The sequence below is a fragment of the Cynara cardunculus genome, assembly GCF_001531365.2.
Source record: "Cynara cardunculus var. scolymus isolate 2C chromosome LG 2, CcrdV1, whole genome shotgun sequence".
Lineage (NCBI taxonomy): Eukaryota > Viridiplantae > Streptophyta > Magnoliopsida > Asterales > Asteraceae > Cynara > Cynara cardunculus.
The window spans coordinates 730,153-744,788 of record NC_037529.1 but is presented as its reverse complement, the minus strand read 5'-3'; the positions used below and the strand labels follow the sequence as shown (position 1 = coordinate 744,788).

The 14,636-nt window shown below is 33.8% G+C and overlaps 3 protein-coding genes across 3 annotated transcripts; all 3 read left to right on the top strand.

The window, feature by feature from the left end:
- The first annotated feature begins 260 nt into the window (after positions 1 to 260).
- On the top strand, positions 261 to 1,441 carry LOC112507045 (glutathione S-transferase-like). The gene is made up of 3 exons (XM_025111442.1): positions 261 to 570; positions 680 to 728; positions 836 to 1,441. Exons 1-3 carry the CDS (start codon positions 424 to 426, stop codon positions 1,267 to 1,269), a joined length of 630 nt encoding a protein of 209 aa, XP_024967210.1. The 5' UTR covers positions 261 to 423; the 3' UTR covers positions 1,270 to 1,441.
- Positions 1,442 to 2,965: 1,524 nt separating this feature from the next.
- Positions 2,966 to 5,433, top strand: LOC112508055 (glutathione S-transferase-like). The gene is made up of 3 exons (XM_025112838.1): positions 2,966 to 3,112; positions 3,601 to 3,649; positions 4,967 to 5,433. Exons 1-3 carry the CDS (start codon positions 2,966 to 2,968, stop codon positions 5,431 to 5,433), a joined length of 663 nt encoding a protein of 220 aa, XP_024968606.1.
- Positions 5,434 to 11,513: 6,080 nt separating this feature from the next.
- On the top strand, positions 11,514 to 12,763 carry LOC112506544 (glutathione S-transferase PARB-like). The gene is made up of 3 exons (XM_025110668.1): positions 11,514 to 11,724; positions 11,806 to 11,854; positions 12,157 to 12,763. The coding sequence occupies exons 1-3, from the start codon at positions 11,578 to 11,580 to the stop codon at positions 12,600 to 12,602; spliced, it is 642 nt and encodes a 213-aa protein (XP_024966436.1). The 5' UTR covers positions 11,514 to 11,577; the 3' UTR covers positions 12,603 to 12,763.
- Positions 12,764 to 14,636: the final 1,873 nt, after the last annotated feature.

The window sequence follows — 14,636 nt, the reverse complement described above, 5'->3', positions numbered from 1 at the left end:
TTTTATACATCATTAAACCACTACCAAACAGTCATGTATAGCTGACAATAAACGTTGAGTTCTATTAAACTCTTTAAAATGCTAACAAACAATCATGCTTTTATCTTACTTGAAGACAAACCAAATGCCAAAAGAATTTGAAGGGTTAAAATGCAAAATAAGAATCCAGATAACCGAAAGTGGAAATGGAGACATACTCCAAGGACTATTTATGAAATTTCCTACACCTATATAATACACCCGCTTTCCCTTCTCCTCCTACACAAAGTTTGTCTACTTCACCATCAATCGATCATCTACCATTTGAGCTCCTTGTTCGTTGCTTCTGTTGTTGAACTCATATCTCTCGGCTTCGTTCTGTACTTAGCGATTTTGATATCACTTTTGATCTTTTCATAAGAAATCAGCCGTTTCCACCACGACATGGCCATAAAACTGTACGGATTCGTTGGTTCAAACGCAACGTTTCGTGCTCTGGCTAGCCTCTACGAGAAGGATGTCGACTTTGAGTTAGTTACGGTTAACATGGCCGCCTGGGAACACCGAAGACCTCGATTCCTTGCACGTAACGTACGTATAACGTATATTATTAGATTTCGGAATTAACACATCTGTTGTTGACTTCAACTTTTCTTACTAGATCTGAAATCTGATGTGTGTGTTGTGTGTGCATTTGCAGCCGTTTGGTCAAGTTCCAGCGTTGGAGGATGGTGATGTCACGCTATTCGGTAATATAACATCATAAACTCAAACTGTTGTCAATTGATTTTGAAATTTGGTGTATATTCGGTCTGTTTCAATTTCCTAGGGCTTAATTTTTGGTAATTTGTGTCAGAATCAAGAGCAATAACGCAGTACATAGCACGCAAATACCCCAATAAGGGCACGGAACTGATAATGAACGATCCGTTAAAAATGGCGATCCAAACGGTGTGGATGGAAGTGGAAAATCAAAAATTCGATCCTGTCTCCTGGAAGCTAATGGAAATAGCGATGCATCGAGTTCGTGGAGGTGAGGAGGTAGTTGCGGAGTTAGAAAAAAAGCTGTCAGATGTACTCGATGTATATGAAACACGGCTGACGGAGACTAAGTATTTAGGCGGAGATAGCTTCACTCTGGCGGATCTCCACCACACTCCAAACGTGTATTACTTGATGATGACCAGATCGAAGAGGCTGTTTGACGCGCGGCCACACGTCCGCGCGTGGGCCGCCGATATACTTTCCCGGCCGGCTTGGTWGAGGGTTACTTCCATGTTGCGGTGGTGAAGGTGAGGTTTGTTGAGAATTGCTCCGAGTTGTACGTCGTGTTTGAATCCATGTATCTTTTTACACACTATTTGATGAGTAAATTACTTTTTTTTCTCACTGCGATCAGGTAAAAAAAAATTGTGGATTTTGTTTTATGGTTTATTCATTGTTATTTCATCCTTATGATCTATAACTTATTGTTGTTCAGATCTTTATGGTTTACGTTTATTTACAGTTTGGTTTCTTTATACGTAGGAATGCAAACGAGCCGACCCGAGCAGTCGGCTCGAAAAGTTCACTTGAGTTTTCAAACGAGTTGAGTCGAACATTGGTGTTATGAAATTCGGCTCGTTAAGTCAAACGAGTTTTATTTTGTGATTGATATCGACTCAAGCTCGAGATAAGTGAGCTTAAACTCGAGTTCGAGTAGCTCGTTAAAAACTCAATTCGCTTTAAAGATTAAAAACAACAATTTCTAAATCATAAGGACGAAAATCGGAATTAATAACCAACCACAGGGAGAAACATTGTAAGTTACTCCTATTGAATAAGTATTTAGTCAAATGTCGTAATTGATCAGCGTTAAACAATAATTTCCAGAAAGCCATTGTTATTTTATTCTATTTTCGTTGTGGTATGGACTTTTGATTAGATCCAATCTAACGGTCAATTGGGGTTCTATTTTGTGGAAAGTCAATTAAGATGTACAGTTTTCTACCATTAGATTGGATGATCGGCTTTTGCAACTCGAATGAGAGCATCTATGCATTTAGTGGCGGTCTCCTATGCAAACTAACGGGTCTCTTGACCCTATCCCAAACAGTTTAAAAATTTCCGAATTCGTTAAGATTTAAATCTTGTTTGTTAAAAAAGTTTGTTTTTTAATGGTTTTATAAATAATCTGAATGATTTTGTATTTTGAACTTCGCTTAACCATTCAGTGTCCTAATTTCATTGTAAATAATTACCAAACAATTATATTTCATTTTGTACTATATCATGAGAGCTTCTTAATCATTATAATCATTCTGTACCAAACCATTCAGCAAGTGTCAAACAGTACCCAAATTTAATTTTAAACAAATATTTACCCTTATGAATGATTTGGTTTTATACTTAGAAGAATCAATTCAATTTTTACAATATCATATATGAACTCTTGTGATTCACATGTGAATTAATTAACTGATTCACATATAAACTAATTAATAGGTTCACAAATGAAAATACAACTCATATGTGAATTACATAGGTTCAGATTTCGCCACCTACTTGTAAAAGTTACGAGATCACCCCTCTATCTTTTGCATACCCATGAGAAAATAGGTGAATAAAATTCTAGAAGCGGTTTGGGTTGGGCTCCGGTGAGAAAGGTAAGAAATGATCTTCGCCCATTGATCAATCCTAATTGAATATCAACAGTAATGAGATATACCAAGATACATCTAATCAATTTCCATATCAAACACACATTCATGAGATGAGATGAGATTAAAAATGATCAAAGATCCAGATCATTTTCTTACAATTCTCGCCTTAACTGCTATGATGACAATATTAATATTTATATCGTTAAAAGTCAAAGATGTTTACATCAACAGCACCAACTACCACCTCACCATCTCCATCATGTTATATATAATTCTCCTTTGCTTCAACCTTTCCATTATCTTCATCTTCTTCACAACAGAAACTGGTCAACTGCTGTGCCACCATGGCCATCAAATTGTACGGAGCTGTGGGTTCAAGCCCAACGTTTCGTGCTCTCGCTGCTCTCATCGAGAAAGATCTCGATTTCGAGTTCATTCCGGTCGACTATGCCGGCCGTGAACACAAGTCTCCTGAGTTCCTTCAACGCAACGTACTTACAACTTCAAGGGAAATTGACATAAATAACCAATCAGTAAATACAGTTTCACTTGTTAGTCATTTTCTGACCCAAATTCACTTTTTGGACAATCATTGCTCAGAAAGCACGCATACGCATACGGATTAGTTTTCGGCAAAAAAAAAAGGTTTATGCGTAAGAAACTAGAATCTTTACGCATATGTCTAAGGTTTCTGGGTAAGGATTCCACTGTATGCGTAAAGGTTCCGGATCCTTACAAACCATTTTCTTCTTCTTTTTTGCCGAAAACCAATCTTTATGCATATGCGTAAGTGTAAGGATCGGCTAAAAAGTGAATTTAGGTAAAAAAAAAAATAGTTAAAAAGTGAAACCATTTATTCGTTTTTGGCTATTTGGATAAATTTCCCCGACTTTTATCAGTATATTTGATTTCTCGTTTAAATATCTGTTTTGGGGTTGAAATTTCTCTTGATCTGATATGTATATGTATATATATGCAGCCATTCGGTCAAATTCCCGTGTTTGAGGATGGCGATCTCAAAGTATTCGGTAATAATTTGCTACCAAATTTCCGCTTTATTTTGCAAATCGATTTGAAATTTTTGGTGTATGATGTTGATTTCGGTTTCTAAAGTTGAGGAAATAGGAATTGGGTCCGTGAGAAAAATAACCGGGATAAGAATCTTACCTGGTAAAAGAAAGTTATTTTTATCCCAGTTATTTTGTCTTGCTCTTACTTAGTAAGATTTTTGTTACTTACCATATTCATCCGGTAAGGTAATGTGACTTGATGTCCACTTATCCGATTAAACGTTTGGTAAACGACCCCTGAATCTAAGAATTGAAATCTCGGTGTTCTGAAAAGGCTTGTTTTCAAAAACTAAGGGCTCGTTTAATAAACGGTTACGGGGTAAGACTCCAGCTCCTTGTGTGTTATTACCAGGTAAGATTTTCGGTTTTTGCTATGCTCACCTGGTAAGGTAAAACGCTTATCCGATAAGTATTTGGCGAACGACTTTTATGTCATCCTTCTGAACTGTAACATATTCTTCTGAATCCCGGCTGACATCCGACCATCCCGAGTTCTAGTCATCTTTATTTATTTATTAATCCAATTACATAAAACATTCTGATGATTCATCAAAATCACCAACATCTCAGAGCATCTCCAAAAGATTCTTTAAAATAGAGAACATAGTTTTTGTTCTCTATGTTGCCCTGACAGATTTCTTATTGTTTTTTGAAATAGAGAAATGTTATTTATTGATTAGTTTTTATGGACAAACTGCATGAAAAAGTAACGTACTTTAACTTGATTTCAATTTCTGTTAACGTATTTTCAAAGATTTCATTTTGGTACATAAGATGTAAAGTTTTAAACATTTAAGTATCCGGGTAACCGGTTTAAGCATTAACCAGTTACCATGCTGATGTGGCTAGTGATGAGATGAAATTGGGTTGAGTAGTAAATACTCCTGAGTTGGATACTACATCACTCGTCACACCAGCATGGTAACCGGTTAATGCTTCAACCTATTACCCGAGTACTTAAATGTTTAAAACTTTACATCTTATATACCAAAATAGAAGTTTTGAAAATACGTTACCAGAAATAGAAATCAAGTTAAAGTACGTTCTTTTTTCATGCAATTTGTCATTTTTTTATATAAAGTTTGTTTTAAATGTAAGGCGATGATAAAATTATAAATTATTTTATTCAGTATAACTGATGTTCAATTTTTCTAAAATAAAGAATTTATTGGAGTTGAATATAATTTTCTTTATGATTTTGACTTTTGGTTCTCTAATTTAGAGAAATTACAGAGAATCTGTTGGATATAGTCGTTAGTTAATAATTTCTTGCAGAATCAAGGGCGATTACCAAGTACGTAGCAGAGGCGTACGCCGATAAGGGGACTGATATGACAAATAACGAACCGAAGAAATTGGCGATACAAATGGTGTGGATGGAAGTCGAAAGTCAGAAATTCGAGCCGGCATCCGCGAGGCTCGTTTGGGAGCTAGCATTGAAACCGATTCTCGGGCTGGAAACCGATGACGGCGTGGTGCCGGAGTTCGAAGAGAAGCTGACACAAGTGCTCGACGTTTACGAACAACGGCTGACGGAAAGCAAGTATTTGGGCGGAGATATCTTCACGTTGGCCGATCTCCACCACCTTCCAAACGTTCATTATTTGATGGGAACGAAGGCGAAGAGCTTGTTTCACGCGCGGCCACATGTCAGCGCGTGGGCATCTGATATCCTTTCTAGGCCTGCTTGGGTCAAAGTCGCTTCCATGCTAGCTCAACTAGCAAATAAACACATATTTTGATAGAGTTTAAGAGTTTTTTAGGGGTCGTTTACTAAACGCTTACCTGGATAAACGTTTATTAAGTCACATTTTCTGACTGGATGAATATGGTAAGGTTCAAGAATCTTACCCGGTAAGAGCGAGACAAAGACCAAAAGTCTTATCCGGTAAGTAAGTGCGACGACTCTTACCACGGTTAGTGCTTACCGGGTAAATTGTTGCATACAATGCCGTTTTAGTAGACTAAAATCTTAGCTTGTAAGTGTTGAATTTTACCAGTAAATTATTACCGGGTAAGTGTTTTAGTAAACGACCCCTTAATTGTTAGTGCTTTATTTTAATTGAGCATCTATAGTTGTTCAAGTGTAATTGGATTAAATAAATGATTTGTACATAATTTCACAATGTTTTTCTTATGTTTTTTTCATCAAATTTTATGGATTTGGTGTTATCCGTTGGAGATGCTCTAAGAGAATGAATATGACGATGAAGGATCAGAAGAAGACGGTGATACACTCGGTTTGGATGAAAGTGAAAGGTTAGAAATTCGATATACAATCTTCGAGGCAGGAAGCCAACAAGTTCGTAGTGGCAGAGTTCGAGTCGAGGCCGACAGATGTGCTTGATGTTTACAAATCACCATTTAGAGGTGATCATTTGCCTGGGTCCGGGCCGGGCCTAACTTGTTTTTTTGTCTAACGAGCTTAATATTGTAAACCCAAGCCCCTTTTTTTGGGCTTGACAACTTGCCATTGTCCGTCCTATAAACGGGTCGGGTTTGTCCATGGACTAACGAGCCTAAAAATTATACCTCTTATAAATCTATAAATTTGATCACTAGCAATTGATTAACAAACGTGAAACCAAAAATCAAAGAAAAAACACCGTTGCAATTAAAATTTTAAGCAACTAAAGTGACACATGGATCTCAACAAGTGGAGAAAGAAATGAAAAACAAAATTAAGACTTTTATAAACAAACAACCCCTTAGCCTTTTGGGTTCTGAGTCCCATCTTATAACTTTAATATTTAAGTTTACAATATACTAGTATAATTTTAATTAATGGTAAAAAAAATATTAATTACAAAATATAAACGGGTTGGACGGGCATGTCCATATTTATTTTCATATTGTCCATATCCGCTGTTAATTTTAGAGAACAAACCCAGACTCGTCCATTTTCTGTTTGGTTTCTGTTAATCTTTTACTATTTCAGTTAAATCAGATAGCAAATTATAGCACAATTTTATACCGAGAACAATTAAGATATGATTAAATATCCCTCTTTGCAAATTTCCGGCAATAATTTTTGGTGCAACTAAAATGTCATTGTAAAACCCAATACAATATTACGTAAACAGTTCTAAATACACTACTTGTATAAACTCGTTTAATCATAGATGTACAAGTCTCGTATAGTTTTAAAGGGCAAATTACATGAAAAAATAACGTACTTTAACTTGATTCCTATTTTGTGTAACACACTTTCAAAACTTCAATTTTGATACATAAGATATAAAGTTTTAAGCATTTATGTACTTGGGTAACCGGTTGAAGACTAATTTTAGATTAAAAAAAACTAAATTTTAGATTAAAAAAAATTCATGTCGCTAACCAGTAACCACATTAGCAAATGATACTGAGCTGGATACCACATCACTCGCCACATCAGCATGATAACCAGTTAATGGTTCAACCAATTACCCGGATACTTAAACATTTAAAATTTTACATCTTAGGTACCAAAATGAAAGTTTTTAAAATACCGAAATACGTTACCCAGGATAGGAGTCATGTTAAAGTACGTTACTTTTTCATGCAATTTGCCCTTTCAAAACTGTAAAATAACTTCTTGATTATATCTTAATCTTGATTTTTAAATTTGGTTCCAAGGGTTAAAAGTGTCTGGAAGTCTCATGTTCAAATCCAAGAAGTAATAAGAATCCCCTTGTGACCACAAAGGTTCAAATGCAATAATTCTAAACTACCCACAAAGCAGATGATCGTTCTAAGATTAGTCGGCTTACATAACATAATAGATATCTAGGTTAATAGAAAAAACCTATGTTAGAGTTTAAAATATAAAAAAATATAAAAAATAATATGACGTCAAGATGACGGAAGCAGTCACATACGTAATCAATGATGTCGTTGTCGGAATCGGATCTTTTAGGATCCGAATAGTCTTAACGCGTGGTCGTCGCGGTTATAAAACCTTCCAAATAAAAAATTTATCTTATTTAGAGTAAATTACACATTTAGTCCCTATAATTGTCACTCAATAGCAAGTTTAATCCTTGTCTTAAATTAATTACATATTTTATCACAATATTTAAAATGTAATTTATTCTTTTATTTATAAAGGTGACCTTTTCTTGAATGCCTTGAAAATCAATATATAATGCAGTATTTTATATTTCTTTTTATTTGTGGCTAAAATTTAATGTAATAATTAATATATACTTCTATTTATTTAACTATTTGTTTTATATATATATATATATAGGTCGGTTATTATACAATCATTTACATTTATACAATCAATACAATTCAATCTTAACCATTCATTTAATTTGATAAATATATGATTTCATATAAGTTTTGATTGTTTGATAATATAAAGTATTGATCATAATTAATGAATCATATTCATCTTCCATAAATACTTAAATTATAATAAATAAACTCTCATCATTTCTATAAATATCTCAATTAATTAGGTTGAATTGGTTGTACAAATAAACATGCTTGCATTTGAAATATACCCCATACACATACACACACACACACACACACATATATATATATATATATATATTCTTTTCATAAAGTGAAATTATTTTATGTGAGTTTTTTTTATCTTACAAACATTTTAAACGAGTTCACATTGTGAATTAATTACATGTGAACCGAAAACATTATGAAACAAATATATATTAATAATGTAAAACAAAATCTTAAAAAAGATTTTTTCACGAATCTCATGGATTTTTTAGTTCTTAGTGATTAAACACCTAAAAAATGGTATTATTTAAAAATAAATTAACCAAAATAGCTAATCTTTTAAATCAAATTCACTTTTTAGTCATTTTTCAATCGAGGTTCAATTTTAGCCAGATGCTACAAAACATTTGCATATAATTGATTTACAAATTTTAAAAAAATAAAGAATATTGTGTGAATATATATATATATATATATTTTTTGATTAACCTGGATATCGAACCCGCTATGCGAGCCGACTAATATCAGGACAACCACTTGCTTTGCAGATAGTCAGAGTCACCGCATTTGAACCTCCGTGACCGCATGTGAATTTTTATTCCTCATTAGATTTGAACCTAAGACCTCCTGTTACTTTTGACCTTGAAGCCAAGCTCAAACAAATCAAGCACCACCCTTGTGGATTTCTTTTTTAATCCGAAAATAGATTCTACACAAATACATATAGCATTTTCTCAAACTCTGACTCAAACAGAAATTCGATTTTTAAAATTAGGGATGATTAAAAACCCAACTAACTATATTCAACCTGAAGCAATCCAATATCCAATCGAGTTGTAAAATTTTCAAACCATAGGTTTTGGTATGATATTATATTACTTTCATTTGAATCCAACCAGTGAACCCAGTATCATTTTATTTCTTAGATTTAATATGAATGTTGAGTCCTTATTAAAATGTACATTATACAATTCCATCATCAAGTATCCTATTCATATACACATATTTTCAATCAAATTTACATCTTTATATAATTCTTATGCATATATGTTTAGTAACTAGTCATAGGTTATTTTAAGAAGTGGTAAATATTTGGAAAGTAAAGAAGTAATCATAGCCTTTCGTCTAGTCAATATCATATCTTAATGGTCAAAAATTACTACTTTAACTGGTCAACATTTGCAGCCATGTAAAAAATAGAGGTGTAATTTCGAAACTTTTATAAATAAGCGGCAAACGAGTTTGTATGTGAATCTGTGTGATTCACATTTGAACTATATGTTCATATGTGAACCCCTATAATTGATATATGAACTATTTTAACTGATTTACATATAAACTCGTGTGATTCACATATAAACTAATTAACCGACTCACTGAGCCTTTGTGATACACATGAACTAATTAACTTGCCGCCTATTTATAAAAGTTACAAAACTACTTCTCTATTTCCCGCATACCCATGTGATGAATTATTCTGTGTTTCACAGTCAAATACGTAAATGTTGCCCATATGAAATATTAGGATCACTTTTTTACTTTTCAAATATTTACCACTACTTAAGTAAACCTTTTACTCCGATAAATATGAACATACATACATACATACATACATACATACACACTTGCCATCATTTGAGACCAGATTATTTTCGTGAGACCATTTTTGTACACTTTAAATTTTACAACAAAACACTATGAAGTTAACTTTCATTTTGTTTTTGCTATGAATGTTCAAATTTTTTTACCTTCACAATTTTTTGCTATGAAGTATCAAATGTAAAATTTTTGTCTCACGAGTTTCACGAGAACATGTTGGTCTCACGTGAACTCAATCATATATATATATATAGACTTTGGATCATGTGAGACCAAGTGTTTTTCTTGAGACTCGTAAGACCAATTCTCAACTCTTGGATTAGATCTATAATGTGAACATTCATAATCACAAAATTGCCACGAGACTTCTCAATAATCACAAAATTGCCACCGCACAACTTTAAACCATTAGCTTATAAAGTTGATCAATGAACATATATATATATATAGTTGGGTTCTAGTGAGAAGGAGAGTAAAGATGAGAAACATAAGCTAAGATCTCTATGCTTGGGAGATGCACCGAGATGATGCACTGAGATGAATAAGTTGTATAAAATGGTTGATGATGAAAAACAAGTTATACATACACTAGAGAAACCAACATATTCAAGATTAGCAGGATATTTTGATGTAGTATCAACCCGACCAACTCATATAATTTGGATTAAAGTGAATTGAGATTTTTGAAACGTAACTATTAAATTGGTTGTTTAATTCCTTAAAAAAAAGGGAAAAGTACAATAAAAACCAATGAGCTTTCTTGTTTGGAATGATTAAGTCTTTGAACTTTTTTTTGGAACAAATAAGTCCTTGAACTTTCCAAAACATGTTAAATAAGTCATTGGACAATTTTTTGGCACAAATAAGTCTTTGGACATTCTAAAATATGTTAAATAAGTCCTTAGACATTCCAAAAAATGTTAAATAAGTCCTTGGACATTCTAAAATATGTTTAATAAGTCCTTAGACATTCCAAAAAATGTTAAATAAGTCCTTAGACATTCCAAAAAATGTTAAATAAGTCCTTGGACAATTTTTGGAACAAATAAGTCYWTGAACAATCCAAAACATGTTAAATAACTTCTTDAACTTTTATAGAACATGTTGGATACATTCTCATGACTTGTACAACTAGTTAAAATGGTAATTATTTTTTTGTAAATGTAAGTACTTTTTTTTATATTTGTTTAATTTTATAAATCTAAATACTTTTTGGTTCAAAAAATATTTAGGGGCTTAATCGTTCAAAATATGAATGTTTATTGGGTTTTTTTCCGGATTTTTTTCACTATTTTACCACTTTATTTTTTTCAAAAAGTTATTTAACATGTTTTGGATTGTTCAAGAACTTATTTGTTCAAAAAATTGTCCAAGGACTTATTTAACATTTTTTGGAATGTCCGAGGACTTATTTGTTTCAAAAATTGTTCAAGGACTTATTTAACATATTTTAGAATGTTCAAGGACTTATTTAACATGTTTTGAAAAGTCCAAGGACTTATTTGTTCCAAAAAAAAGTTCAAGGACTTAATCATTCAAAACAAAAAAGTTCATTGATTTTTATTGTACTTTTCCTTAAAAAAAAAAAAAAAAAAAAAAAATTAACAAAAAAGTGAATGTGATCGAAAAGATGGTATTAATTTAATCAATTTTCCGTTGTTTAAATCCTAAAAGAAAAAGTCAGAAGATTTTACATTCACACCACCCACCGCCACTCCACCATCGCCGACTTCTATTATATATATTCCACTTTGCTTCCCATCTTTCAAACATCCATTACCTGCTTCCATCTCCATCTTCTTCAATCTCTCACCATTTCCTTCCAAACAGTAACTACTACAATGGCCCTCAAGTTGCACGGACTCGTTGGTTCAAACGCAACCTTTCGATCTATGGTTGCTCTCATCGAAAAGGATCTCGACTTCGAATTCGTTCCCGTCGACTTTGCCAGCCGTGAACACAAAACTCCTCAGTTCCTTGCTCGCAACGTACTATTTCACTTCTCGTTTATATATCTCTGATTCGCTTGAAATTTCTCTATATTTGATATGCATTTGTATAATATGCAGCCATTCGGTCAAGTTCCAGCGTTTGAAGATGGCGATCTCAAATTATTCGGTAATAACACACAAATTCCAGCTTAATTTTGCGATTTTATTTGAAATTTTGTGGTGAATGCTATTGCTAATCACGAATTCCAGCTTATTTTTGCCACTTGACTTGAAATTTTTGGTGTACGCTATTGCTGCTGGTACACCAACTTATTTTTGCGTGTCGATTTGAAATTTTCGGTGTATGCTATTGCTAATAATACACAAATTCCAGTTTATTTTTGCGAGTTGTTTTGAAAACTTTCGTGTATGTTATCGCTAGCTGTCTGTTTCGTTATCTAGGGATCAGTTTTTAGTTATTTGTTGCAGAATCAAGAGCGATTACCAAGTACGTAGCAGAGGTTTACGCCAATAAAGGAACGAATCTGACATTTAGCGATCCAAAGAAGTTGGCGATACAAACGGTGTGGATGGAAGTCGAAGGTCAGAAGTTCGATCCGGCATCGGCGAAGCTGGTTTGGGAGCTAGCCTTGAAGCCGATATTTGGTCAAAAAACCGACGACGCCGTGGTGGCGGAGTTCGAAGGAAAGCTGGCTCAGGTGCTCGATGTATATGAAAACAGGCTGACGGAGAGCAAGTATTTGGGCGGAGATATCTTCACGCTGGCGGATCTCCACCACCTTCCGAACATACATTACTTGATGGGAACGAAGGTGAAGAGTTTGTTTCACGCGCGGCCGCATGTCGGCGCGTGGTGTGATGATATCCTTTCGAGGCCTGCTTGGTTGAAAGTTGTTGACCTGCTTCCCAAGTGATAAAGGGTTGATTCCAATGGCTTTATGAATTGTACGTTGTGCTTTGATTGTTGTACTTTTTGCTTGTTTTAGTAAGTCAATGGGTGTTATTGAGCAGCTATCGCTGTTCAACTGCAATTTTATTTGATGAATAATTTATATCGTTTTCACTGGATTTTTTATTATTAATTTTCGAGATTAAGTGGGAATTTGATTAAAATAAATTTCTTCTTTCGGGACCATTTATCAAACGTTTGTTTGGATAAGTGTTTACGAGTAAAATTCAATACTATCATTTATTTGCTTTGGTAAAATTAAATGGTATCGTATATAACAATTTACCCGATAAACGTTAACTGTGGTAAAACTCGTCAACCTCATTTATCGTATAAGACTTTTGGTCCTTGTTTTGACTCTTACTAGAGAAGATTCCGGGTTTTTGCCACATTCATACGATAACGTAATATGACCTGGTAAGCATTTATTTGGGTAAGCGTTTAGTAAACAACCCCTTAGACCTTAATCACTTTTGGCATCGACTGTATTTGTGTAAAACCTATTTTCAGATCAGAAATATTAAATTCTTAATGCAAATGGGGATACTATGCAATTCTTTTCGCAAATGGGTAACCTTATGCAAATTTTTATAAAGATCTATTTTTAGTCAGAAAATAGGTTTTACGTAAATGCATAAGATATTTGCATAAACTTTGGCTAAAATGAGAATTTGATTGAAAAAATAGCTAAAAAATAAATCTGGTCGAAAAGATTGACTATTTTGGTCAATTTCCCACGTTAGATATTTATGGATTTGTACTTCAAAAAATTGCAACAACACAACATTAATTTTTTGGGGCGATTTTGCATCACTATACAAGATGAGCGACCAACAGTCTGTCCTCCGTTTTGCTTGGTCCAAAATGGTATTTACTTTTAGTAGCTTGGTCTGATACGGTTCAAGATCAATAACAGGCCAAGGAGCGAAGAAGGTCGACTGATGGAAGTCATCGGAGCGAACTTGATCAAAGGAGGATTGGGTCGGGTGGGATCCAATAGCCACCACCCCGAAAACAACATAAGACAAGGTGGACTCGGGATCAAGGGGGAGGAGGGATCGATAGAAAGGATTTATTCTTGTCTTCTTTGGATCGACGTGGTGTAGTGGAACTAGATGAAGGGACTGTGTTCGTAGTTTTTGTGGTCGACATTTACACCCACTTCTATTGAACTTAGTGGAACAGTAATGGTGGCTTTTGTTTCTTCTTAGTATTGTATAAACAGTTCAGTAATAAATAATTCCTGAAGTATCTACAAAAGTTTGACTCTTTGTTTGAAAGTGAAAAATCATGGTCTATGCTTATTTGTCAAAATAGATGTAGAATTTGCAAATCTTCGTACATAATCTTAGGAATCTTTCATTTTAAGGATGGTTAAATGGGAAAGAATCGTGTGAAAAGAGAAGTTTTTGTAAGACGCGTAAGAAGAGATATAAACCCTTGATCACTTTTAATCTTATGCCTGCTCATAAATTTCATTTTAGAAGAGAACTGATCTGGTATATCTCAGTACATCTCATTAGTGTTGATATTCTGTTATGATTGATCAAATAATGGAAATCTCTTTTAAGCTTCTCACTGGAACCTAACCCTGATTAAATATGATAAAAAGTTAAATAATTCAAGTCAATTTAAATCAGAATTAAACTAAATTTCTTTTACCAACTTCAAGGTTGAATTGACATTTTCTTAATAAATTATCAAAAATAATTGATGGTGTTTAGGTAGTCATTCATCAATCAAATATTTAAATGGATATCTAATCTTAATTTAATATTATCAAATCTAAAATTCCAATATTTAAATTGGAGTATATTGGAGTAGGTTGTTGATGAATAAGAATGGTGATTTACCCCAATTCGGTGGGGACCCGGCTCACCCAACTCGAACGGGGTTTTTCGGGGCCGGGGATCCCCGATAGGCTCAAACATGGGCCGGGAGTTGTTACTCAAACCGGGGTCGGGGCCAGGGATCTCACGTAGACTCAAATTAACATATA